Consider the following 24020-nt stretch of genomic DNA (forward strand, 5'->3'; position numbering starts at 1 on the left):
AACTATGGACAGTGGGCGCTTAAGGCCTGTTCTCGGCATTGAGGATAACTCCTGGAATGAGACCGGTCCCTGCCCTTCCAGACATGGGAGCAGCTCACACATCCGGCGCCCAGGGAACGCGGCTGTGCAGAGGAAGGACTGATTTCATAGGAAGGGACAGACGGGCACGTGTCGGGAGGAGGAGGCACGTGTGACAGGCCCTGCAGGATGTGTTACCAAAGAGGCAGAGGGTGAAGGCCCGGGGTGCTGCTTGGGTGAAGGTGCGGAGGCAGGATTCTAGAGTTCCAGGCAGGCATGTCGGGGAGCCTCAGACGTGGTGCTGGGGGCTCCTTAGGATTTAAATTTACAGCCAAGCCCCTTCCTTTGGGGCCTCTTTTCTGGAGGTGGAGTTTCCCGTACCCCTCGAACCTCCCCCACCCCCTGCATCCCCCCCACCCCCACCTCGTCTCTGTCTTTGTGTCCGTGTAACATGAAATTGGTTTTTGTTCTAGCGTGTGGGCCGGCCCACTGCCCAGCTGACCTTTGACCTTGGGTGGGGGCGGGTCTTGTTGCAGCTCGACAGTGATGACCTCCTGGATAATCCCGGGGAGGCCCAAAGTGCCTTCTATGAAGGTCCTGGGGTAAGTGGCCACAGGGGCTCGGGGAGGGTGGTGGGCAGGACGCCCGTGGTAGCAGCCAGTGGGAGAGGGTTGGAGGGTGTCTCACTTATTCCCTGAGGCACTTTTTGCCCCTTCAGTGAGGGGCTGGGGCGTAGTCACTGAGAGCAGAGTGGGGTGCAGGTGAGGCCGAGGCTGCCAGATACCTCCCCTACCTCCAGGCTGTGCCTGAGAAGGAGGTGCGGTTCCTGGGTCCCTGGCCTTAGGGATCAGCTGCTATAGCGCTGGCATGGAGGCTGAGGCTGGCCCCTGAGGAATGGGGACAGGGGCGTCTTGGGGGTCTTGTCCTGGCTCAGCCGGGGAAGAGGATCCACTGATACAGACCTCCGTCTCTGCCTGAAAATGAGAGCAGGGATGATGAGCAAAGCCCAAAGCAGGACACGCAGTGGGCATCTACATTATTGAGCACCTCCTGCGTGCCAGGCCGCTCCGTCCTCTTCCCCTTCTGTGGCCTCTCCCTTCCCCTCTTCTCTCCCTACCCCGCCCCCTCCTTCGTCATCATAACTGTCATTTACAGAACACTTATCATATGCTAGACCCTTTACGGTAATTTTCATTTAATCCTCACAACCACCGTAATAACACATTCCAAACAATTGATCTGGCGTAACATACATGCCTAAATCCAGAACCCAGCAAATAATAGTACTCTCATGTTATTACACTTACAGATCGGTTAGAGTATGCGTCATTCTTATCCACACGGCCCTGTCTTAATTTAACCTATAAAGACCCTGGTCAGGTTCTTAGCACCTCACGTGCATGATGTCAGTAAATGTCACAACCTTCCTAGGAGACAGGTTTGGTTATAGCCATTTAGCAGTTAGGAGCTCAGAACCCCCTGGTCTTTGGTTGGGGGCTGAGCTGGAGCCTGTCTCGCCAGGCAGTGCCCCCTGCTTGGCAGCGGGGTGACCCCCTCCCAGTCTAGGGGGCAAGGAGGGAGCAGTGCCCACCTCCCTGGGCTGTTACTAACAGCAGCGACCTAGACAGTAATAGTAATGCCAGCAGCAGTGATAGACGGTGTTTCTCGGGTGCCAGGTACTGCTCTGAGCCGTCCACGTGGAGTGAACTCAGAATCTTTTTAACAACAGTTTTGACCCATTATCAGTGGGTATTCCATGCTGCTAGCGTACTCATTACTTATGGAATATTTGCTCAAAAACGCATACATGTATTGATCGTACATTCGTGACCTGGATCACCATCCGGAAAGCACTTAAGAAACCTCAGACTCACAGTGCTTGGCACCGGGCAAGGCTGCTGCTGCTCCTGCGTTTAACAGAACCATGAGCCTTGATCCAAAACTTTTGGGGCAGGCTTGTTGTGGGATTCGGGGTTTTTCAGATGCTGGAAAGGCAGTGCTGACTACGTATGTGCTGCGTGTAACGTAACACGCTCACTTTTCTGTGGTCACACCGAGGGCGAGTCCTGTTGTGTGACTGAATGACGCCTTTCCCTCTGAGCATCAGTTGCATTCTGGTCAGGGCTTTCCAGCCTGAAGTTCTCAAAACATTCACGGTTTTCAGAGCCTTTGGGGTTTTGGAATTGCAGAAGAGCATCATGGGCCTGTATGGCTGTTTAGAAAATGGTTTTTGTTACCTTCTGCTGATGTGCACAGATGGGGGAAAAAACAGGCCGGATTAAGCCAGCCCTGGGGTGCCCAGCTCAGCCCTGGCGAAGCTGGGATTTGAACCTGGGTCCAGCCACTTCTTGTAGAAGGTTCTTTCTTTCCCTGCTGCCCTGACATCAGGTACCCTTGGCTTCAGCTGTGTCCTGGGCCCAGCCCCTTGCTAACCTGGGCTCTCTCCTCCCTCACCTTCCCCGTCTCCAGCTCCATGTGCAAGAAGCCTCTGGCAACCATTTGAACCCAGAGCCCAGCCAGCCGGCCCCCAGTGTGGACCTCGACTTCCTGGAAGATGACATCCTGGACTCGCCCGCGGCCGGGGGCGGCGGCGGGGGCGCGGGGGGTGCTGACCAGCCCTGCGACATTCTCCAGCAGAGCCTCCAGGAGGCCAACATCACCGAGCAGACACTTGAGGCTGAGGCCGAGCTGGACCTGGGCCCCTTCCAGCTGCCCACCCTGCAGCCCGCGGACGGTGGGGCCGGCCCGGCAGGGGCCGGAGGGGCTGCTGCCGTGGCCACAGGACCCCAGGCACTCTTCTCGGGGGGTGCCGACCTGCTGGGGCTGCAGGCCCCGCCCACCGTGCTGACCCACCAGGCCCTGGTGCCACCGCAGGACGTGGTCAGCAAAGCCTTGAGTGTCCAGCCCTTCCTGCAGCCTGTGGGCCTGGGCAACGTGACCCTGCAGCCCATCCCGGGCCTCCAGGGCCTGCCCAACGGCAGCCCTGGGGGTGCCGCAGCAGCCACGCTCGGCCTGGCCCCCATCCAGGTGGTCGGCCAACCCGTCATGGCACTCAACCCACCCACCTCCCAGCTCCTGGCCAAGCAGGTGCCCGTCAGCGGCTACCTGGCCTCAGCGGCCGGCCCTTCGGAGCCAGTGACCCTGGCATCAGCCGGCGTCTCACCCCAGGGGGCCGGCCTGGTCCTCCAGAAGAACCTCCCTGCCGCTGTGGCCACCACGCTCAATGGGAACTCGGTGTTCGGAGGGGCGGGAGCTGCCCCGGCGGCGGCCAGTGGGGCGCCCTCAGGACAGCCGCTGGCAGTGGCCCCCGGCCTGGGCACATCGCCACTGGTTCAAGCGCCCAATGTCATTCTGCACCGCACGCCCACGCCCATCCAGCCCAAGCCTGCTGGCGTGCTGCCCCCCAAGCTCTACCAGCTGACCCCCAAGCCGTTCGCCCCTGCGGGCGCCACGCTCACCATCCAGGGCGAGGCTGGGGCCCTCCCGCAGCCACCCAAGGCTCCCCAGAACCTGACTTTCATGGCGGCGGGCAAGGCTGGCCAGAACGTGGTGCTGTCGGGCTTCCCGGCACCTGCCCTGCAGGCCAACGTCTTCAAGCCACCTCCGGCCACCACCACGGGGGCGGCCCCCCCGCAGCCACCCGGGACGCTGAGCAAGCCCATGAGCGTGCACCTCCTGAACCAAGGCAGCAGCATCGTCATCCCCGCCCAGCACATGCTTCCAGGCCAGAACCAGTTCCTGCTGCCCGGCACGTCGGCGGTCCAGCTCCCCCAGCCGCTCTCAGCCCTGCCGGCCAACGTGGGCGGGCAGATCCTGGCAGCCGCGGCCCCCCATGCGGGCGGACAGCTCATCGCCAACCCCATCCTCACCAACCAGAACCTGGCGGGCCCGCTGAGCCTGGGCCCCGTGCTGGCCCCCCACTCGGGGGCCCACAGCGCCGCCCACATTCTCTCGGCCGCCCCCATCCAGGTGGGCCAGCCGGCGCTCTTCCAGATGCCCGTGTCGCTGGCCGCTGGCAGCCTGCCCACGCAGAGTCAGCCCGCTGCCGCCGGGCCGGCCGCCACCACCGTCCTCCAGGGGGTCACCCTGCCCCCCAGCGCCGTGGCCATGCTTAACACCTCCGATGGTCTGGTGCAGCCCGCCACCCCAGCTGCCGGGGAGGCCACACCTGTCCTCACGGTGCAGACAGCGCCCCAGGTGCCCCCCACGGTCAGCACCCCACTGCCTCTGGGCCTCCAGCAGCCGCAGCAACAACAGCAGCCGCCGCCACCACAGGCCCCGACCCCACAGGCCGCCGCCCCAGCTCAGGCCACCACCCCGCAGCCCAGCCCGGGCCTGGCGTCCAGCCCAGAGAAGATTGTCCTGGGGCAGCCTCCCTCTGCTGCCCCCACGGCCGTCCTCACTCAGGACTCCCTGCAGATGTTTCTGCCCCAGGTAACCAGGGCCGCCGGGGCAGGGGAAGGGGCCCGCGTGGAGGGGGGCCTGGAGCTGGAACCGGATGTGGTTGAAGCAGCAAGTGGGGAGGGGCCTGGGGGTCAGGAAGGGTGCCCAGAGCTGCCACCCCTGCCCCAGGTTGCTCAGAGGAGGTCCCGGGGGGACAGGGCCCAGCTGACTGACCAGGACAGAGAGACAAGGGGAGGGACAGAGAGAAAGGCTGCCCTCTTGCTGGAGGGTTGGAGAAGGGTCCAGGAGAGAGAGTGGGCGATACATGGATGGACAGACAGACAGACGGGGCGGGAGAGATGGATGCTGGGGTGGAGCCGGAAGATGACTCACAGAACTGAGGGGACTGAGCTACCCCAGGTCATGCCCTCTGGACCCTGGGGCTCCCAATCCCCAGACTTCGGCATCTAGCCTCTGGGTTCCCCCCAACTGATTCCCACCACCCTCTTCTCCGGAGCACCTGCGGGGGCTGGGAGTCGGGGTGTGGAGGCCTCGGGTCTGTGGGGGTGGCCTCTGACCCACTGTGGGCTGCCCATTGCAGGAGAGGAGCCAGCAGCCCCTCTCCACAGAGGGCCCCCACCTCTCCGTGCCCGCCTCGGTCATAGTCAGCGCCCCGCCTCCCGCCCAAGACCCAGCCCCGACCACCCCTGTCGCCAAAGGAACTGGCCTTGGCCCTCAGGCCCCCGACAGCCAGGCCTCCCCGGTGCCGGCCCCCCAGGTAGACGAACCCCAGCAGCCTGTCCCAGCGCAGACCAGCCCTGCCCCTCGCCCCGCCTCCCGCCCCCCCCCTCCACGCGCTCTCTGGCTGTCCTGCCTGCCTCTCTGTTTCGCTGGCTTGGGAAGCGGTGCTCCCCTTGGCTCCCCAGATGTTTCCCGAGGGCCGTGGATGCTTGAGACCACACTCTAGTCAGGGACCCATAGTTAGGTCCTAGAATGATCTCTTTTCTGTCTGGATAAGTAGCTCACATTTCGAGGAAGACACTAAGAGGTCTAGATCCAAGCCTGGCTTTCCCTCCCCAAGAGGGTTTTTTTCACTCCTTTCCCACGAAGAGACAAACAAAAAGACAACGGGGTTCTTTTCCTTCCATTTTTACGAAAATGAAAGCAATACTCTACATGCATTCTGCACCTTTTATCATTTAGAAGTTCATCTTGGGGACTGTACTTCACTCTTTTACACGATTGCATGGTATTCCACTGTGTGTGGGTGCTCTTTATGTACCCAGATATTGTTGTTGGGAATTTAGGTCACTTTTGGTCTTTAGCTGTCAGATGAGCAAGGCTGCAAAGTACAACTCTGTACATATGTCTCTTTGTAGGATAAATTCTAAAAGGACATCGCTAGGTCTGAGAGCATATGCGTTTATAACTGTGACAAATATTGCCAAATTGCTCCCTGTAGAGTATAAATTGGTTTAATGGATTATCTGTGGTTGATCAGTATATGATCTCTGGTTGTTTGCCCCCACCCTCAAGTGATATTGAACTTGGCCACTTGCGTAAGTAAAAAACAGTATCTTGTTCTAATTTGTATTTCTTTTACTGTAAATGAGGGCAGGTTTTTATAGATTTAGAGTTTTAGAGTTATTTGTGTTTTCTGTGGAGTTATCTGTTCATACATGTGGCCATTTCCAAATTTGAGTTGCTGGTCATTTTCTTGTTGGTTTGTAGAAACTCTTTACATATTAGAGAAATAGACTTTGTCTCCTATGAGTCGTCAGTGCATCAGCATATGAGAGGTTAGGATGGGCCCCTTTTATTCTGGAGGTATAGATGTTGCACTTGTCCAAAAAGGATCCATGGGTAGGTAGATTAGGACAGGCAGAAGAGGAGGAAATAAGATGAACAAGGGCCAGGCAGGCAGAAATCCTCTGTGCTTTGGCCGTCAATAGCCGTGATTTCACTCTCAGACTCTGCTACTCACCACATGACTGGAAGCAACCAGCTTCTTCATTCCGTCAACTGTTGTTTAGGGAAAAGAGAACGCTAAGTATGTGCCAGGCCTTGTGCTAACACTGGGCAAGTCCCTGTAACTGCTAACACTGGGCAAGTCCCTGTAACTGCTGAACCTCAGTTTCCTCATCTGGAAAACGGGGATAGTAGTTTCTTTATACGTCTACTAGGACGAGTAACCGAGTTGCTATGTGCTTTGCACAGAGGAAGCAGTCCAAAAATATTTGCTCTTGTTATTATCACCTGGGGACTTCCTGGGTGGCTCGGTGGTCAAGAACCTGCCTGCTAGTGCAGGAGAGGCGAGTTTGATCCCCAGGTCAGGAAGAGCCTCTGAAGAAGGAAATGGCAACCAACTCCAGTATTCTTGTCTGGGAAATCCCGTGGACAGAGAGGAACCTGGCGGGCTTCAGCCCATGGGGATCACAAAAGAGATGGACGTGGCTCAGCGACTGAACAACAAACGCTGGTTTTAGCTGTTGTGTTTGTGGCATCAGGCGCGGGTCAGTCCAGAGGGACAGGGGGCCAAGATTTCCTCAGGTCATCTCTACACAGGGAGGAAGGGCAGGGGCCAGGGGCCGCCTGGACTGTGAGAGACTCAGGTTGAAAGTATTGTTTCTAGGGTGGTCAGACGTGGGCCTGGGTCCCTGGGGCAAGGGCAGTCCCCTCTCCCAGCCTTCCATCCTCAGCTGGAACTCGAGGCTGGTAGGTGCCCTTCTTCTGAGTGCTGTGGTTGAGAGCCGGGGCAAGGCCCGTATGTGATCTACACACACCCTGCAGGTGCTTGTCTGGACTCGCTCCTTGGGTGACCAACAGTACCAAGATGGTACCTCCCCCAAGCCCCTTAACCTCCCTGGGCCTCAACTTCCTGACCTGACAAATGGGTTTGAGGACAGTGGCTGTTGTGAGGAGTAAATGAATCAGTGTATGTAAAGTGCTTCAACAGGACCAACATGTCAGAAGTCCCGGAGCATGAGAGAGAAGCCCGGCGAACTTTCCATGAAGGGCTAGTAGTAAAGGTTTTAGGCTTTGCAGGACTGTCACTATAGCCTAGAAATGGCTCTAGATGAATGAATGAGCGTGGGTGGGCTCCCATAAAGCCTGAAATTTGAATCTCCTATCAGTGTCCCGAGTCAAAGAATATTCTTCTTCTCTGATTTCTTTTCAACCATTTAAAAGCGTAAAACTATTCTTAGCTTGCGGGCCGTCCAAAATGGTCGGGCTAAGCGGGCAGCAGGCCACATTTGGCTTCTGGGCCTTAGTCTGCCAAACCTTTTGAGATCTTTATTTTATTATTATGTAGATGTGCAAGACTTCACTTATTCAGTCCCCTATTGGTGAACACTTAAGGTATGCAGTCCCACGGAATCGCTAACAAACATTCCCGTCCATATTCTCATACCGGGCTTTGCACGTGCGTGAGAATGCCCATAGGGTGAATGTCTAAAAATAGAACTGCTGCATCGGAGGGTATCCAGTTGCCCCTCCGAATCTGCAGATTCTGCTCCGCTGGATTCAACCACCAGTGGATGGAAAATATTCAGGGGAAAATATTCCAGAAAGTTCCAAAAAGCCCCATTTGAATATGCAGACAACTACTTCCATAGCATTGGCATTGTGCACGCGTGCTAAGTCACGTCAGTCATGTCCGACACTTTGCGACCCCATAGATTGTAGCCTGCCAGGCTCCTCTGTCCATGGCATTCTTCAGGCAAGAATACTGGAGTGGGTAGCCATGCCCTCCTCCAGGGGATCTTCCCAACCCAGGGATTGAATGCACGTCACTTACGTTTCTGGCATGGGCAGGTGGGTTCTTTACCACTAGCGCCATTTATTAGGTATCGCAGGTAATCTAGAGGTGATTTAAAATATATGAAAGGTTGTGCGTAGGTTATATGCAAATACTGCACCATTGGTATAAAAGACTTGAGCATCCTTGGATTTTGGTATCTGATGGGGTTAGCCCCTGTGGATATGGAGGGTTGACAGTACGCACTGCCCAAGCATGTTATGGACCAATCCAGCTGGTCCTTCATGAGGTTCCTGCTGGTAAAGGCCTCTGTCAGCCTCCTCAACCCTAGATCAGCGACCCACTCATTGCCCGCCACAGGGGAAAATGCATGTCCCCCCACTCCTGTGCTTTCAAATTCTGCTTGATTCGAATGTCTTCCCATCTCCCCACGGGCAGTTGGAATCTCTCAGTAAACAGTCCACTCATGTGGGAGCTTAAAAAAAATGTAATTATAAAAATAATTTCATGCTTCTCTAGAGGATTTAAAAAATACAGAAAAGAACTAAGAAGAAAAACAAATCACCCGAAATACCAGCGTGCAGAAGCTGCTGGCAACATTTTTGGTATGAAGTCTTCTTTTAGCCTTGCTTTTCTTCTTCTCATCCATTTCAAACATTTGTCCCTTTTGACATTAGGTAGTATATTCACATGGTTCAATCATGAAAAAGCTTTTTTTTTTTTTTTAATCTTTTTTTCTTTTTATCTGTGGTGTGTGGGATCTTAGTTCCCTGACCAGGGATTGAACCTGCTGCAGTGGAAGCCCAGAGTCTTAACCACTGGACAGCCAGGGACGTTCCAAAAAGGATTTTTGAAGTATGAGGGGAAGTACCCCACCCCATCCTTTATTCCCAACCCCTCCCCATAGCCTCAGCACTTACTTTTTCGTATTTTCTTCCAGCTCTGTGCATATACAACCTTGTGCAAGTATAGGTTAATATTTCTCTCTACCCAGCAGGTAGCACATTATCCATGTACTTGGGTAGCATTTCCTTGGTCCTTTGTTACAGTGGAGAAGTATTCCTTTGTGTAGATGGGGCTGGACGGGCTTTCATCCTCGGACATGCTGTCCTGATGCCCTTAGACCACGTCGAGGCTTTGGTCCTTCACACAGAGCTGCAGTAAACATCCGTCATCTCGTGTACGTGTATCTCTCTGGTCACTTCCCAGAAGCCTGTTTGCTGGATCAAAGCACAGGAGCACTTAGAGTTTGCACAGCAGCTGCTGAATTGCATTCCTCTGAGGCTGTAGTAAATGGTGCCAGTCTAGGCTCCCATGGGCAACGTGCGAGTGCCTTTATGAGACATATGACTTGTTTGTAATGTGGCCTTAACTTGGCTCCATAGGGCACCTTTGATCTGCATCTCTCTTATTACAAGGGAGGTTGAGCATCTCTTGACGGATTAAAGCCTCGTGTGTTTTTTTTTTCTACACTGTGTCTGATCATATCCTTTGTCCCCATTTTCCTCACGGCTTGTTATTCTTAGTGATTTCCAGAGCCTCTTTTTATGAGAAAGATGAGCTTTGTCTAGGCTGTGTTGTTCAGTCACTAACTCGTGTCTGACTCTTTGCGACCCCATGGACTGCAGCACACCAGACTTCCCTGTCCTGCCCCGTCTCCTAGAGCTTGCTCAAACACATGTCTGTCGAGTCAGTGATCCCATCCACCATCTCATCCTCTGTTGTCTCTTTCTCCTGCCTTTAATCTTTCCCAGCGTCAGGGTCTTTTCCAATGAATGGGTTCTTCGCATCAGGTGTCCTAAGTATTGGAGTTTCAGCTACAGGATCAGTCCTTCCAATGAATATTCAGGGTTGATTTCCTTTAGGATTGACCAGTTTGATCTCCTTGCTGTCCAAGGGACTCTCACTATTTTCCCCAGTATGTCATTTGCTTCTTGACTTGGTTTGGGGGGAGTGTGTGAGTATTTGTCCCTGTATTTTTATTGAGGATGAGAATTTTTTAAAATATTTTTCAATTTTTGGGTTATTTTTAAGCTTTTCATTTTTAGGTCGTTTCAAATATATAGCAAAGTTGTAAGACTAGAATGTGGGTATAATACCCATGTGAATTCTTTACTATAACCAGATGTTTTAGTTACCTGTTGTTAAACTGAGCGGCTTGAAACAACAAACATTAACTTACCTCACATGATTTCTAAGTATCAGGAATCTGGAAGCAGATTAACTGGGAGTTCTGGTTTGTGATCTTTTAGGAGATTATAGTCAAGGTATCGGCCAGGGCTGTCTGTCATCTGAAGGCTTGACCAGGCTGGACAGTCTGCTTCCAAGAAGCTGCACTCGTGGGACTTCCCTGGTGGCCCAGTGGTTAAGGCTCTGTGTTTCTGCTGCAGGGGGTGAGGGTTCGATCCCTGGTCAAGGAACTAGGATTCCGCATACCGCACTGCGCAGCCAGAATAACAGCTACAAAGATGGTGCGCTGGCAGGGCTGCTGGTGGGAGAGAGGGCCTACGCAGAGAGAAACTGAGGCCTCCCCGAAGGGCAGCTCCCAACATGGTCCACAGTCGGCTTCGCCTGAGCGCACAATCGACTGGGAAAAGAGCAAGGGAGCTGCCCAGGAGAGAAGCCAGTCTTTCTTATAACTTAATCTTGGAAGTGGTACGTGATCTCTTCTGCTGAGTTCCTATGGCTGCGGAGACCAACCCTGGTACAGTGTGGGAGGAGCCTGAAAACAGGGAGGCGGGGATTGCTGAGGGCCACCCCTGATTGGAGCCTGAAAACAGGGGGGCGGGGATTGTTGGGGGCCACCCCTGATTGGAGCTTGAAAACAGGTAGGCGGGGATCGCTGGGGGCCACCCCAGATTTAACCACTGTAAATATTTGGCCACATTAGCTTTAGCCATGGTCCTCTCAACATGTATCCTTTTTTCTTTTCCTGAATCATTTGAGAGTCAATTGCAGACATCATGCTTCTGCACCCCCTTCATATTTTGATCTGATTATTTCTGTCTTTGAGAATAAGAGCATCCTCTCACTCAACCACCGCAGTCATCAGATCCAGTGCATCTAGCGTTGCGACAATACTGTTATCAAATTCACCGTCCATAATGCAGTGCAGCCAGCTGTCTAGCAATCATGTCGTGGATCGCTGTCCTTCTCTCACTCAGCATCTGGTCTGTGTTGCCAGTTCACCGTGCCCTCTGAAGTCTGTGCTTAGGAGGGGAGAGTGCCAAGCGGGACAGTTCCCTTGGTCCTCACTGTCAGCTCTTCGCCTGCGGCTCCCACCAGCTTTCTTCTCTGGTTTTCTCTGTTGTAAATAGTCCCGCGGTGGCCAGCCCTGTGAACAAGAGCCTGAATGTTCCTGATCACGAATTCCTGCAGGCGAGATTACCAGGTCCACTCAAGGCTCTTCTGTTTTGTTTGTTTCACTTAATATTTTTTTATTTATTTCCAGACTTTAAACTTTTTATTTTGTATTGGAGTATAGCCGATTAACAACTCAGTGATAGTTTCAGGTGAGCAGCCATACACGTACATGCATCCGTTCTCCCCCAAACCCCCCTCCCATCCAGGCTGCCACATGTCACTGAGCAGAGTTCCCTGTGCTCTACAGGAGGTCCTTGTTGATTGTCTATTTTGAATATAGCAGTGTGTCCATGACCTTCCCAAACTCCTCCCAGTCCCCTTCCCTCTGCCCGCCCGCCCCCCCTCAGGAAACAGTAGGTTAGGTTTTAGGTCTGTGGGTCTCTTCCTGTGTTGTAAGTTCATTTGTATCATTTGGACTGGTCATTTTGGTTCCCTGGCCTCAATGTCTCATCTGTGAAGTGGGTCGGATATGATCACAGTTCTCAGGACCATGGAGAGAGCCCATGAGTGGGTACACGTTCCCAGCTGCAAGCACTGGGTCAGTGGGTGCTGTCGGTGGGGGGGTAGATTCTATGACCCAGAGCAGAGAGGTGCCAGTTCAGTATTGGGTGCCCAGCTGTTGCCCATGGTTCAATAGCAGCTGCTGAGGTTTGAGGTTCTTGGAGAGGTCACCTTTAGGTGACCTTCATGGGGAGAAGGACGCCCTGACTGAGGTGTGTTTTAGGTGAGGTCACTGTGTACGTGTTACAGACTAGTGCTTAGATTGCATATGCAAGCCTGATCACACACACACACACGCATGCACGCACACACACCCGTACCTGTAGGTTCCCACGACCCCCAGGTAGGCATGCAGCCATGACCCCACAGGTACAGGTCATGGACACTTAGAAGGGGACTCGTAACTCATGTGCTGGCATCCAGGGGGACCAGACCCTGACCTTGACCCTTGGTTTCCATCCCCATCCCTGGCTCCCCCGTCCCCAGCGGCTCCCCCATCCCCAGCGTGCCCTCCTCAGCCATCGGTCCCCACCCCCACCCCCAGTTCGCAGCAGCCTGGTCTCCCTGCTGATGTCTGTTCTCCTGGGTCAGCTGGCCCGTCGGCCCGGCGCCCTCCCCACCCCCCTGCACTTGCTGCTGTGCTCTGCTCCCTGGCCCCCTCTGCCTACCTGCCGCTGGCAGCTGGTGTGGTGCTCCCGCCGCCACTGCTTCCTCCGCTGCTGCCCCCAAAGCCTGCAGAGCTCGCCTTCCTCTGGGGTGGGGAGGGGGGTCTGGGGGGCAGAGGGGAGATCAGAAGGCAGAGGTACGGAGTTGGGGGGGGCAGATGGGTGGGTCGAGAAGGGATAGGTTGAGGGAACGAGGTAGGTGGAAGGTAGGGGGTGGGGGGCAGGTGCAAGGTTGGGGACGGAGGTGGGGTGATGAGAAGGATGGTGGCGGCGGGGATCAGGACAAGGGGTGGCCAAGGGGGCGGGGCTTCTGGGTGGGAGCGGCAGGGGTCCCCAGCGTCTTGGGGCCAGGAGAGCCAAGGTTGGTTCTGACCCCCGCCCCCTCCCCTCTCCCTCCCTCCCCTGCCCAGATCCCCGCGGCAGCTCCGCTGAAGGGCCCTGGCCCCTCCTCCTCCCCGTCACTACCTCACCAGGCCCCCCTGGGGGACAGCCCCCACCTGCCGTCCCCTCACCCGGCCCGGCCCCCCTCCCGCCCCCCGTCCCGCCCCCACTCCCGCCCTCCCTCCCAGCCGCAGAGCTTGTCCCGCCCCCCTCAGAGCCCGCCCTGCACCCTTGCCCTCCTCCCCAGGCCCCCCCTACCCTGCCTGGCATCTTTGTCATCCAGAACCAGCTGGGCGGCGCCCCCGCTGCAAGCACCCCGGCCCCCACCGCCCCAGGCCCGCCCCAGCCTCCGCTGCGACCCCCATCCCAGCCCCTGGAGGGGCCACTGGCCCCTGCCCCCCATCTCCCTCCGGCCTCCACCTCCACTGTCGGGGCCGCCTCCGCCTCCTCCTCCGAGACGTCTTCCCGGCTGTCAGCCCCCACGCCGCCTGACTTCCAGCTGCAGTACCCGCCCAGCCAGGGGCCCCACAAGTCCCCCACGCCCCCTCCGACCCTCCACCTGGTCCCTGAGCCCGCAGCGCCCCCCCCACCGCCTCCTCGGACCTTCCAGATGGTGACCACCCCATTCCCGGCGCTGCCCCAGCCGAAGGCTCTTCTCGAGAGATTTCACCAGGTAATTGGAGGCAGGGGCCGGCCCACCGCCCACGTCGCAGCCCCGCCCTCCCCGCCGATCCGATTCCCTCCCGCTGCTTTCTGGCTTTCTCTTCACCCCCGGTCCTGGTTCCTGGCTGCCCCTGCTCCTAGCGTGTGTCCCCCCCCAAACCACCTGTCCCCCTTCTCAGGTGCCGTCCGGGATCATTCTCCAGAGCAAGGCCGTGGGGGCCCCCACCGCCCCACAGTCCTCCGCCAGCCTGGGACCCCTCGCCAGCCCCACTGCTTCCGTGCTGGTCAGCGGGCAGGCTCCATCCGGGACCCCCACCACCCCCAGCCATCCCCCCGCCCCAGCGCCCATGGCCGCCGCAGGTAAGGGAGAGGGAGCCCACAACGGAGCCATGGGGGGCCCGAAGCGGGTGGGTGGGAGTGACGAGGAGGACGGGTGGGCCAGAACTGTGGGCACCAGAGCCCAAGGGTCGCCTAGATCTCCAGGGACAGGGACGGTGGAGGGGGGCAGGCTGTACACCCCAGGTCCCCTCCAGGGGCACTCACTCTGGGGCCGCCACGGCCACCGAGGCCCAAGAACCAGAGCAGTATGGGGTGCAGGGTCTCTGGGGGGCCTTTGTGACCGTGACCCCTGATCCCTGTCTGCCCACACCCCCACCCCAGGCCTGCCTCCTCTGCTTCCTGCCGAGAGCAAAGCCTTTGCCAGCAACCTCCCAACTCTGACCGTGGCGAAGGCCGCCCCTTCCGGGCCAGCGAAGTCCTCCGGGCTGCAGGTAAGGGGCACCCAGAATGGCGGGCTAGGGCCCAGGCCAGGTCGTTGGGGAACTGGGATGGGGCTGGAGGGGTAGGGGAGGCCGGCAGGCAGTCAGGAAGGTAGAGTTGGGCAGAGACACAGCCAGGTGGGGGCAGGCCACCAGGCCAGTCCAGGCCGGGGCATGTGGGAAACCAAGACGGTTGGACGGAGATCCACCCCCGAACACCAAAATGACAGAATGAGGATGGGAGAGACGGCTTGAGAGAGATCCCAGGCGGTCACTGGGGGCGTGAGCAGATGAGAGATGGAGGCTGTGGGAGGAGGGACTGTGTTGGCTCAGGACAGGCGGTGGGGAGACCCTAAAAGGAAGGACAGGGCAGGGTGGCCAGTGAGACACTGAGTCAGAGATGGCAGAGGGACTGCCTCGGCGGTTAAGACTCCGTACTTCCAGTGCAGGGTCACGGGTTCAATCCCTGGTCGGGGAACTGAGATCCCACATGCCTTGCAGTGCAGCCAGAGAAAAAAGAGAGAAGGTGGAGATTGGGGTGGGGGGGGGTGGTCAGGAGGAGAGCTAGGATGGTGGCACCCAGGCCAGAGGGGCATAGGCCGGGAGGGTGGATGAGACTGAGGCAGAGACAGGATTCGAGAGAGCCTGAAAGGGAAGAATAGGCAGGACAAGGGAAGTCAAGGTAGAGATTTAGGCAGGCTAGGAGGAAAGAGGCCGTGCCCATCAGGTGCTAGACAACGAGGGGGGGTTTATGGGCCTTTTGATGGGCAGGGAGGGAGGCACCAGGTGGAAGCTGAGAGACCCAGGCCTGAGAAGGGGCTAGAGGAGGCGGCCCACGCGGATGCCTGGGGCTTGAGCCTGCATATCACCCTCTCCTCGCCGTGTCCCCCGCCGGATCCAGCCCCAGTCTCCCCGCAGGTTGAGTGTGCTGGGTGGGGAATCCTGCAGCTAGGACCGGGACCCCATCTTGGGTGACATCAGCCCCTCCCATCTTTATCCCAGGCTGTGGGTAGAGAGGCTCAGGTGCCAAGGGAAGCCTCCTCTGTCACGAAACCCCCCTCACTGGCTTCTCTTTCCCCTGCAGTATGAGAGCAAGCTGGGCAGCCTGAAGAAACCGCCTGTGCTTCAGCCCAGCAAAGAAGCCTGGTGAGCTCCGTGGGTGCCTCCCCTCCTGGCGCCGTCCCCGCTGTGGGCGCCGTCCCCCCTGTGGGCGCCGTCCCCCGCTGTGGGTTCGAGAAGTGCCATTGATCTCTCTGCCTCCCCCTCTAGGGAGGGGGGTGTGAATAGTAGTGATTATAGAGTGAATGACGAGAGTACCGTGTGGCTGTGTTAGCAGCATTCATGGGGCAGCTAGGCTGGTGGCTTCAAGTGAGCAGGGGTGGATATTTGGTGTGGCTTGATCACCGCAGTACCCTGAGCGCCTCAGACCAGGCTGGCAGGCAGTGGCTCCTGTCTGGGGGTGGGGGGTGCGTGTTCAGGTGGACGCAGGGATGCCTGGGGGCCAGGGTGAATGGATGGGTGGATGGACGCTACTCAGGCAGGTGCGTGGCTGGACGGATGGCTGTTTGGGCGGGTGGGCGGGTAAGTGTTGGATGCTCGCGTTCTGTCCCTCTCTCCTGCCCTCCGTCCACTGAGTGTTGGTCAGATCCTCATCGGGTGCCCAGTCCTGTGCTGGACTCTGGAAACACTGCACAGACCAGGTCCTGCATCCACCGTGTGTGAGGGCTGCTGGCCTTCAGCACTGGGTACAGACAAGCAAGCATGTCTGATGGGAGAGACAGCCATACATAGTAGGCGATAGTCTAGTGCCCAGTGAGAAAGCAGATCTTATCAACCAACCACCCAAGGGCCCAACCTCCCTGCCCGCCTCCCCAAGCCTGCTGCTGGGTTCCAGGTAGAGCGGGGACATGCTGACCCCAAGTGGCAGGAGATGGTATTGCATGGAAGGTGAGTCGCTCGGTCTGGCATCTAACTCCCAGTGCTGCCTCTAGCTGCTTTGGATCAGTGACTTCATCTTTGCAGGCCTCAGTTTCCTCATCTGTAAAATGGGCATAAGGACAGCACTTCCTGCCATTGGTTGTCCCCAGAGATACAGAGAGGCAGGCCAGGCGCACGTTCGCACATACTTCTGCACCGTTCCTTCCCTCCCCGTTGTCTGCCTTGTGGCTTGGGGGCTCAAGGTCTGGTTCTGCTGTCTCCTGGCCTCACCATGAGTTATCTGTGTGTGTGGTCCTTCCCCCGACCCCCCAGCTTCCTGGAGCATTTGCACAAACATCAGGGCTCTGTCCTGCACCCTGACTGCAAGACGGCCTTCCCCTCCTTCGAGGATGCCCTGCACCGCCTCCTGCCCTATCATGTCTACCAGGGTGCCCTCCCCTCCCCCAACGACTACCACAAAGGTGAGGCCTCCCCCTGGGTGTGGAGGCGGGTGGTGAAGACCAACAAGGTGCAGGCGCCCTTGACTGCGGGTCCTCCCCAACATCTGGGTCTCTGGACCTCTTCCTCCGCAGTGGACGAGGAGTTCGAGACCGTCTCCACGCAGCTGCTGAAACGCACCCAGGCCATGCTCAATAAATACCGCCTCCTGCTGCTGGAGGAGTCCCGGGTAGGGTGGCCTGTCACCTTTCTCCCTGGGGGACCCTGCCCTTCCCCCATCCCCACCCCCACCCCGCCGCCGCAAGGAGGGAGGGTGGGAGAGTGGATCAGATCACAGGGACGGTTGGGAATCTGTGCCCATCCGTCCCTGGCGATCGCGTCCCCTCCTCCACCTCGCTTCTTCACTGGCTCATCTAATCGCGTCTCCCCCTCCCTGCCCCCAGAGGGTGAGCCCCTCCGCGGAGATGGTAATGATCGACCGAATGTTCATTCAAGAGGAGAAGACCACGCTGGCCTTGGACAAGCAGCTGGCCAAGGAGAAGCCAGGTAGATGAGAGCAGAGGGAGCCGGGTCCCCGCCGCCTCCGCCGGCTGCGGCGCTTTCCCTCACTCCGCCACTAGGCGGCGCCCGAGCCCAGCCTGAAAGCCCTAAGAGTGGACCTCTGCTTCCTGCTCGTCCCACCATCCTGTGTCCATTTCGCCCCCTTCAATCCTGGCCCTGGAGGGAGGGAACGTTCTGCCACCCCCGGCGGCACAGAAAAGCGGGAGAGCAGAGCCAGGACTGGGGTGAAGCCAGCAGAAGTTGGTGGGTTGCAGAAGTTAGGTGGTATCCTCTGTCCGGTGCCGAGGGCTGCTGGCATATTATGGGGACTTGGGACTTGGGGAAGGGGTCTTGCCTCGCAGTGTCCTCGTGAGTGAAGGGTTTAGCCCTGGGCCCGGCAGATGGTCAGTACTCAGTGGACACCGGCTCCTCAGCTCTGCAGGGGCCTCCTGCCTTGGCTAACCCCCAGGGTTTTCTTGGCCCCCTTCTCCTACAGATGAGTACGTGTCTTCCTCCCGCACTCTCGGCCTCCCCGTCGCCGCTTCTTCCGAGGGACACCGGCTGCCCGGCCACGGCCCGAACCCGTCCTCGGCGTCCGGGGCCCCAGCCCAGCCCCCTCTGCACCTACCCACCAAGCTGGTGATCCGACACGGCGGCGTGGGTGGCTCCCCCTCCGTGACCTGGGCGCGGGCCTCCTCATCCTCCCTGTCTTCGTCCTCCTCATCCTCCGCCGCCTCCTCCCTGGACGCCGACGAGGACGGTCCCATGCCCTCCCGCAACCGGCCGCCCATCAAGACCTACGAGGCCCGGAGCCGCATCGGGCTCAAGCTCAAGATCAAACAGGAAGCCGGGCTCAGCAAGGTCGTCCACAACACGGCCTTGGACCCGGTGCACCAAACGCCGCCGCCGCCCCCCACCTCCCTCAAGGCGGCCGAGCCCCCGCCCCGGCCCCCACCGCCACCCCCCGCCCCCGGCCAGATGAACGGTACGGTGGACCACCCGCCGCCGCCGCCGGCCGCCGCTGACCGCAAGCCGCCACCGCCGGCCCCGCACTGCCCCCGCCTACCCCTCCGCAAGACCTACCGCGAGAATGTGGAGGCCCCGGGTGTCGGGGCGACCGAGGGGGCGGTGGCGGCGGCCATGGGCAGAGCCCGGGGCGGCAGCCCGGCCCCGCTGCCCACCAAAGTGGACGAGGCCACCAGCGGGCTCATCCGCGAGCTGGCGGCAGTGGAGGACGAGCTGTACCAGCGGATGCTGAAGGCCGGCCCGGCCGAGCCTGCGGCGGGCACCGGGCAGGGCAGCGGCAGCCGGGAGCCCAGCTGGGAGGCTCCCTCGCTGCCCCCCGCCAAGCGGCGCAAGTCCGAGTCGCCCGACGTGGACCAGGCCAGCTTTTCCAGCGACAGTCCGCAGGACGACACGCTCACGGAACACCTGCAGAGCGCCATCGACAGCATCTTGAACCTCCAACAAGCCCCCGGCCGGACGCCCGCACCCCCGTACCCCCACGCCGCCCCGGCGGCCGTCACGCCCACCTCCCCGACGCCCCTGCACAGGCCGGAGGCCTACCCGCCCTCCAGTCACAACGGTGGCCTCGGTACCAGGACGTTGAACAGATAACACCGGGCTGGACTTCCCTTCCCTGTCCCCTCGCTCCGCAGGGACGCAGCCGGGAGCGGGGAGGGGGACAGCCGGGCGTCTGACCTCAGCCTCCTGGGGGACACGAGCCGGGGACCCCTTGAGTTTTTCTTGCCTAAGTTATTTGAGTCACAAAGGCCTCGTCCCACCCACCTCCTGCTTCAGCCGGGTGGTTGGGTGGGGGTCGTGGATTTCGGGGAGGGGAGGCTCTAATGTACAAGGTCCCCCCTGCCAAAGGAGGGGGTAATCCTGGTGTGTCCTTTCCTATTTCTTCCCATTTCCAGCCACGCTCCGCCCCTCCGCCCGGGGGGACACGTGCGCACTGGCCAGGGAGGAGGGCTCCCTGGCACTCCCCACCGCTCACACGCATCCAGGTACCCGGTTTGCCCGCGTGGCTTCAATCTGTCCCTGCGCCCATCGCTGGCAGGGTCCGCGTCTCTCCAATGCCCCCTACAGGCCGAGACAGGAAACGCAGGGAAAGGGTGGCGTGAGCCTGCCCCCCCCCCCCCGGACCCCCACCTGGCAGTGCGTGCCTGCGGGCACCCGTGTCGCATCCGTGTGTGTGTGTGTGTGTGTGTGTCCTATGTCCCTCTGTATGTGCTCGAGTGAGAAAGATTTCAAAGCCTCCAGTCCCTCGACTGAAATCCGAGCACCTCCCAAATAAAACCGGGATCTTCCTTCCACCCCTTTCCCCAGCCAGTCTTCCCCTCTGTTCTTCCTGCCGCCAGCCACCCGCGCCAGATTTTGAAATCTTGGAGACAAAACTAGTACTGTAAGATAAATTTTTTTGTACTGTATTTATTGTGTATAACGATTTTTTTAAAAGAATTCTGTACATTTAGAACTCTTGTAAATTAAAAAGCGATCCTTTTTTTAAAACTGTACTGACGCCCCCTCCCCCGGCCCGCATTGCTTTGGGATTTTCGGGAACTTGTTTGGAGTCTGCGGGTTGGGGCGACAGGTGGGTGGAGAGGGGGATTGTGGGGACTTACTACACATTCATTTGTGAGCCCCTGCTGGGGGCCAGGTCCTATTCTAGGCACAAGGGTGCAGCTGAGTATGATGGAAGTGCCTGTTCTGGGAGGGCTGACTTCTTAGTGGAGGGGGCAGACAGAGAAAAACTCAATCAGCTAGGTGTTTTTGTATCGTTCCTGGTGGGGTTCTGTGGTCTCCCGGAGCTCGGAATTCGTCAATATGTAACCATCCCTCCTGGGAAAAATAGGCGGCTAGCTTCTGGCCAGCCTCTGATCACATCTTTGTCAAACCCTCAACTCATCACTTCATGTGTGTTTTCTATTTAAAGACCCTTCACTTAATATATAGTGTTGATTCATTAACGCTGATCACACAGTCAAAAGCATTAACTCGTGCCTGAATGAAGCTTCTGTAACACGGGTGTTTTCTCTGAGGCACATCCTAGCCTCCTTGGGCTTAAGAACTCAAGAACCCCGGGGGCCATTTAAAACAGTGAAATCTACAAAAGCAGCAAAATGTGAATCCACTCGCAAAAGGATGCTTCGTTTCAAGTAGGAGAGTGTCCTCACCTATTCAGCACTCAGTCGGAAACATGCCTGCTGGGTGACTCAAAGTTTTCGCCACTCTGTGCATGTCCGTGGAAGTAGCACGGGTTTTTGGCAACAGGCAAAAGTTCCACAAGCAGGGTACCTGCTGATAGGATTGACTAAATGTGTAGAGTGTCAGAGATGTGGGGGCAATCAAGCAGGATATGTTAGCTTCCCGTGGATACGAAAAAAGGGTACCTCCGGGAACTTCCCTCATGGTCCAGTGGTTAAAACACGCTGCCAATGTAGGGTGTATGGGTTCCATCCCTGATGGCTGAACTAAGATCCCACATGCCACGTGGTGCAGCCAATAAACAAAATCACTTTATATGAAAAAAAAAAAATCCCAATTGAGTGGGTGGCTTAAAAGAAATTTATTCTCTCAGTTCCAGAGGCTCGAAGTTCCAAATCGAAAGTGTGGTCAGGACCACAGTTCCCCTAGAGACAAGGGGAGGGTCCTTCCTTCCATTTTCCAATCTCGTCTTCCCGGGTCTCCTCTGGCTTGTAGCCACATCCCTCCCTTCTCTCCTTCTGAGCCATTTCCCCTCTGCATGGGTGTGTCTTCTCTTATGCGGACACCAGCCATATTGGATTTGAGCCTACCCTACTCCAGTATGTGCTGGTCTTAACTAGATGACATCTGCAAAGACCCCGTTTCCAAAGAAGATCACAAATTCACAGGTAATTCACTCGGGGTTAGGATACTGGCATATCTCTTGGGGAGGCGCAGCTCAATAGGACACAGCAGCTGCTCGTTCCTAGAACCCTTTTGTGTGAACTAGAAAACCCTTCCTCTGGGGATTTGGAGAGCAGCACATGACCCGGATTCCAGCCCCTTTCAATCAAGCCAGTGCTTTGTGCAGTGAACAACCTGCCCAACCGCACATGAAGGCCCTCAGGATCAAGTGGGAAGGGACGACTTCTTTGAGGAGGTGACATCTGAACAGAGAACTGCATGAAAGAAGGGAGGGGACCACGGGAAGAGAGCACCCAAGGCAGCGAGAACAGCCCGTGCAAAGGCCCTGAGGCAGGAGCGTGGACAGAATGTAAAACCGCCAAATGGGTCTATGACTGGAACCTGGGGAAGAACGGGGTGCAGACGAGAGGTGAGATCAGTGGGAACAAAGGGGGCCGATCCTGTAGGATCCTATAGCTCCGCGCTGAAAACCTCGCTTTTACTCTAAGAATGAGGCGGGAGCCACCGGCAGGTTCTGCGCAGAGGGCTGTGAGCTGACTTCGTTTTCCTAGGCGCCCTCTGGCGGCCATGTATGCAAGCTACAGGGCAAGGAGGCAACGGCCACAGTCAGGTGGGTGTGACGGCGGCTGGACTAGGGTGATCCACCCCGTTCCTCGGCAGGCTCCTGGGGGTGTATGGGAGGGGAGAAGCAGATACATGGGATCTCCAAGAGAGAGACCGCCCCCTCCTTCCTAGCTCTAGACCTACTTCCCCCGCGTATGTAATAAAGATCTAAAGGAGAACAGCGGTGCTCAACATCCTTGAATTCCTGCGCGCTCCTGGAAGACCCCATGTGGCCGTGGAAAGAAATTTGCCGGTCATTTCCACCGGCTAACATTGGAAGTCCATTCTGAAGGAGATCAACCCTGGGATTTCTTTGGAAGGAATGATGCTAAAGCTGAAGCTCCAGTACTTTGGCCACCTCATGCGAAGAGTTGACTCATTGGAAAAGACTCTGATGCTGGGAGGGATTGAGGGCAAGAGGAGAAGGGGACGACGACAGAGGATGAGATGGCTGGATGGCATCACGGACTCGATGGCCGTGAGTCTGAGTGAACTCCGGGAGATGGTGATGGACAGGGAGGCCTGGCGTGCTGCAATTCATGGGGTCGCAAAGAGTCGGACACGACTGAGCGACTGAACTGAACTGAACATCGGAAGGCTAGCTGAACGCAGCCCGACAGAGGGACATGCTGGCTAACGTTTCCAGAACACTTACTTTGGGCGTTGCTCCCAGCTCTTCACCCGGAATGTCTTATTTGATGCTCACAGAAGCTGCCGTGTGGGAATTAATAACCCCATCTTGCAGATGAGGAAACTGAGGCCCCAAGGGATGTAGTAAGTAGCAGACTGGGCTGCAAGCCAGGCGGTCTGGCTAGGAGCTTGCAATCTTCCCCTGTGCACACCCGGCCTGGGGGGAGGGGTGTATACAGCAACAAGTGAAGTGAAGTCGCTTAGTCGTGTCGGACTCTTTGCGACCCCATGGACTGTAGCCTACCAGGCTCCTCTGTCCATGGGATTTTCCAGGCAATAGTACTGGAGTGGATTGCCATTTCCTTCTCCAGCGGATCTTCCCGACCCAGGGATCGAACCCGGGTCTCCCTCATTGTAGACAGATGCTTTACCGTCTGAGCCACCAGGGAAGTCCTGTATACAAGGCCTTGGTAAATCTGCTGTGCAAAGGCAGAGACAGCCTCCCCAAGCCCCGGGGTATGAGACCAAAACTGACCTCAGCTTCTACAGTTAGCCTTTGGCATACTCGCTCTTAGATGCTAGGTACAGCAGAGTGGGCATCTGGAGAGTGTTCAGTCGCTCAGTCGTGTCCAACCCTTTGCGACCCCATGGACTGTAACCTGCCAAGCTCCTTTGTCCTTGGGATTTCCCAGGCAAGAACACTGGAGTGGGTTGCCTTTTCCTCCTCCAGGGGATCTTCTTGACCCAGGGATCGAAACCGAGTCCCTTGCATCTCCTGTATTGGCAGGTGGATTCTTTACCACTATGCCACCTGGAAAGCCCCTTTCTACAGCTGAGCCATACGGGAAAAGAAGCCAGAAATGACTACCTCTGGACCCAAATCACCTGGACATGGAGCACAACTGGAACCCAAGACTGACCAGTGTCCCAAGTGAACAAGCTCACTGGCTGCTTTCTCCATTTTTTTTTAAATTGTGAAAAAATACCCATAACGTAAAATTTACCTTCGTAATCACATCAGCATTAAGACATTTACATTGTGCAACCATCAATCTTCAGAACTCATCTCATCATTTCTTTTTTAACTTGGCTGTGCTGGCTCTTAGTTGCAACGTGAAGGATTTTTTTGTTTGTCTGTTTGTTTAATTGCAGCATGTGGCTTCATAGTTTCCTGACCAGGGATCCAACCTGGGGTGCCTGCAATGGGATCTCAGAGTCTTAGCCATTGGACCAACGAGCTGGCAGTCAGCCTGGATGTCAGGAACTCATTTCATCTTGCAGAATTGAAGCTCTGTGCCCATGAAAGCATGACCCTGTCCCCCCTCCCCCTCTATCCAGCTCCCCCACGACCACCGTTCCACTTTCTGTCTCTGAATCAGACTACCCTTGTGGGAGTGGAATCACAATATTTGTTCTTTTGTGAGTGGCTTGTTTCATTCAACCGAACATCTTCATTCATGTCGTAGAATATGTCAGTTTCTCTTT

At 57.2% G+C, this 24020-nt stretch overlaps 1 protein-coding gene across 1 annotated transcript in view; it reads left to right on the forward strand.

The window, feature by feature from the left end:
• Positions 1–19927, forward strand: part of GLTSCR1 (glioma tumor suppressor candidate region gene 1) — a 74747-nt gene extending 54820 nt beyond the window's left edge. The window contains 12 exon segments of the mRNA XM_018062679.1: positions 555–620; positions 2488–4452; positions 5003–5179; positions 13101–13281; positions 13284–13744; positions 13914–14094; positions 14395–14504; positions 15577–15638; positions 16743–16891; positions 17003–17097; positions 17312–17414; positions 17905–19927. Of these exon segments, the coding sequence (XP_017918168.1) occupies positions 555–620; positions 2488–4452; positions 5003–5179; positions 13101–13281; positions 13284–13744; positions 13914–14094; positions 14395–14504; positions 15577–15638; positions 16743–16891; positions 17003–17097; positions 17312–17414; positions 17905–19025 (4671 nt within the window). The 3' untranslated portion in view covers positions 19026–19927.

The sequence above is a fragment of the Capra hircus genome, chromosome 18, assembly GCF_001704415.2.
Source record: "Capra hircus breed San Clemente chromosome 18, ASM170441v1, whole genome shotgun sequence".
Taxonomy (NCBI): domain Eukaryota; kingdom Metazoa; phylum Chordata; class Mammalia; order Artiodactyla; family Bovidae; genus Capra; species Capra hircus.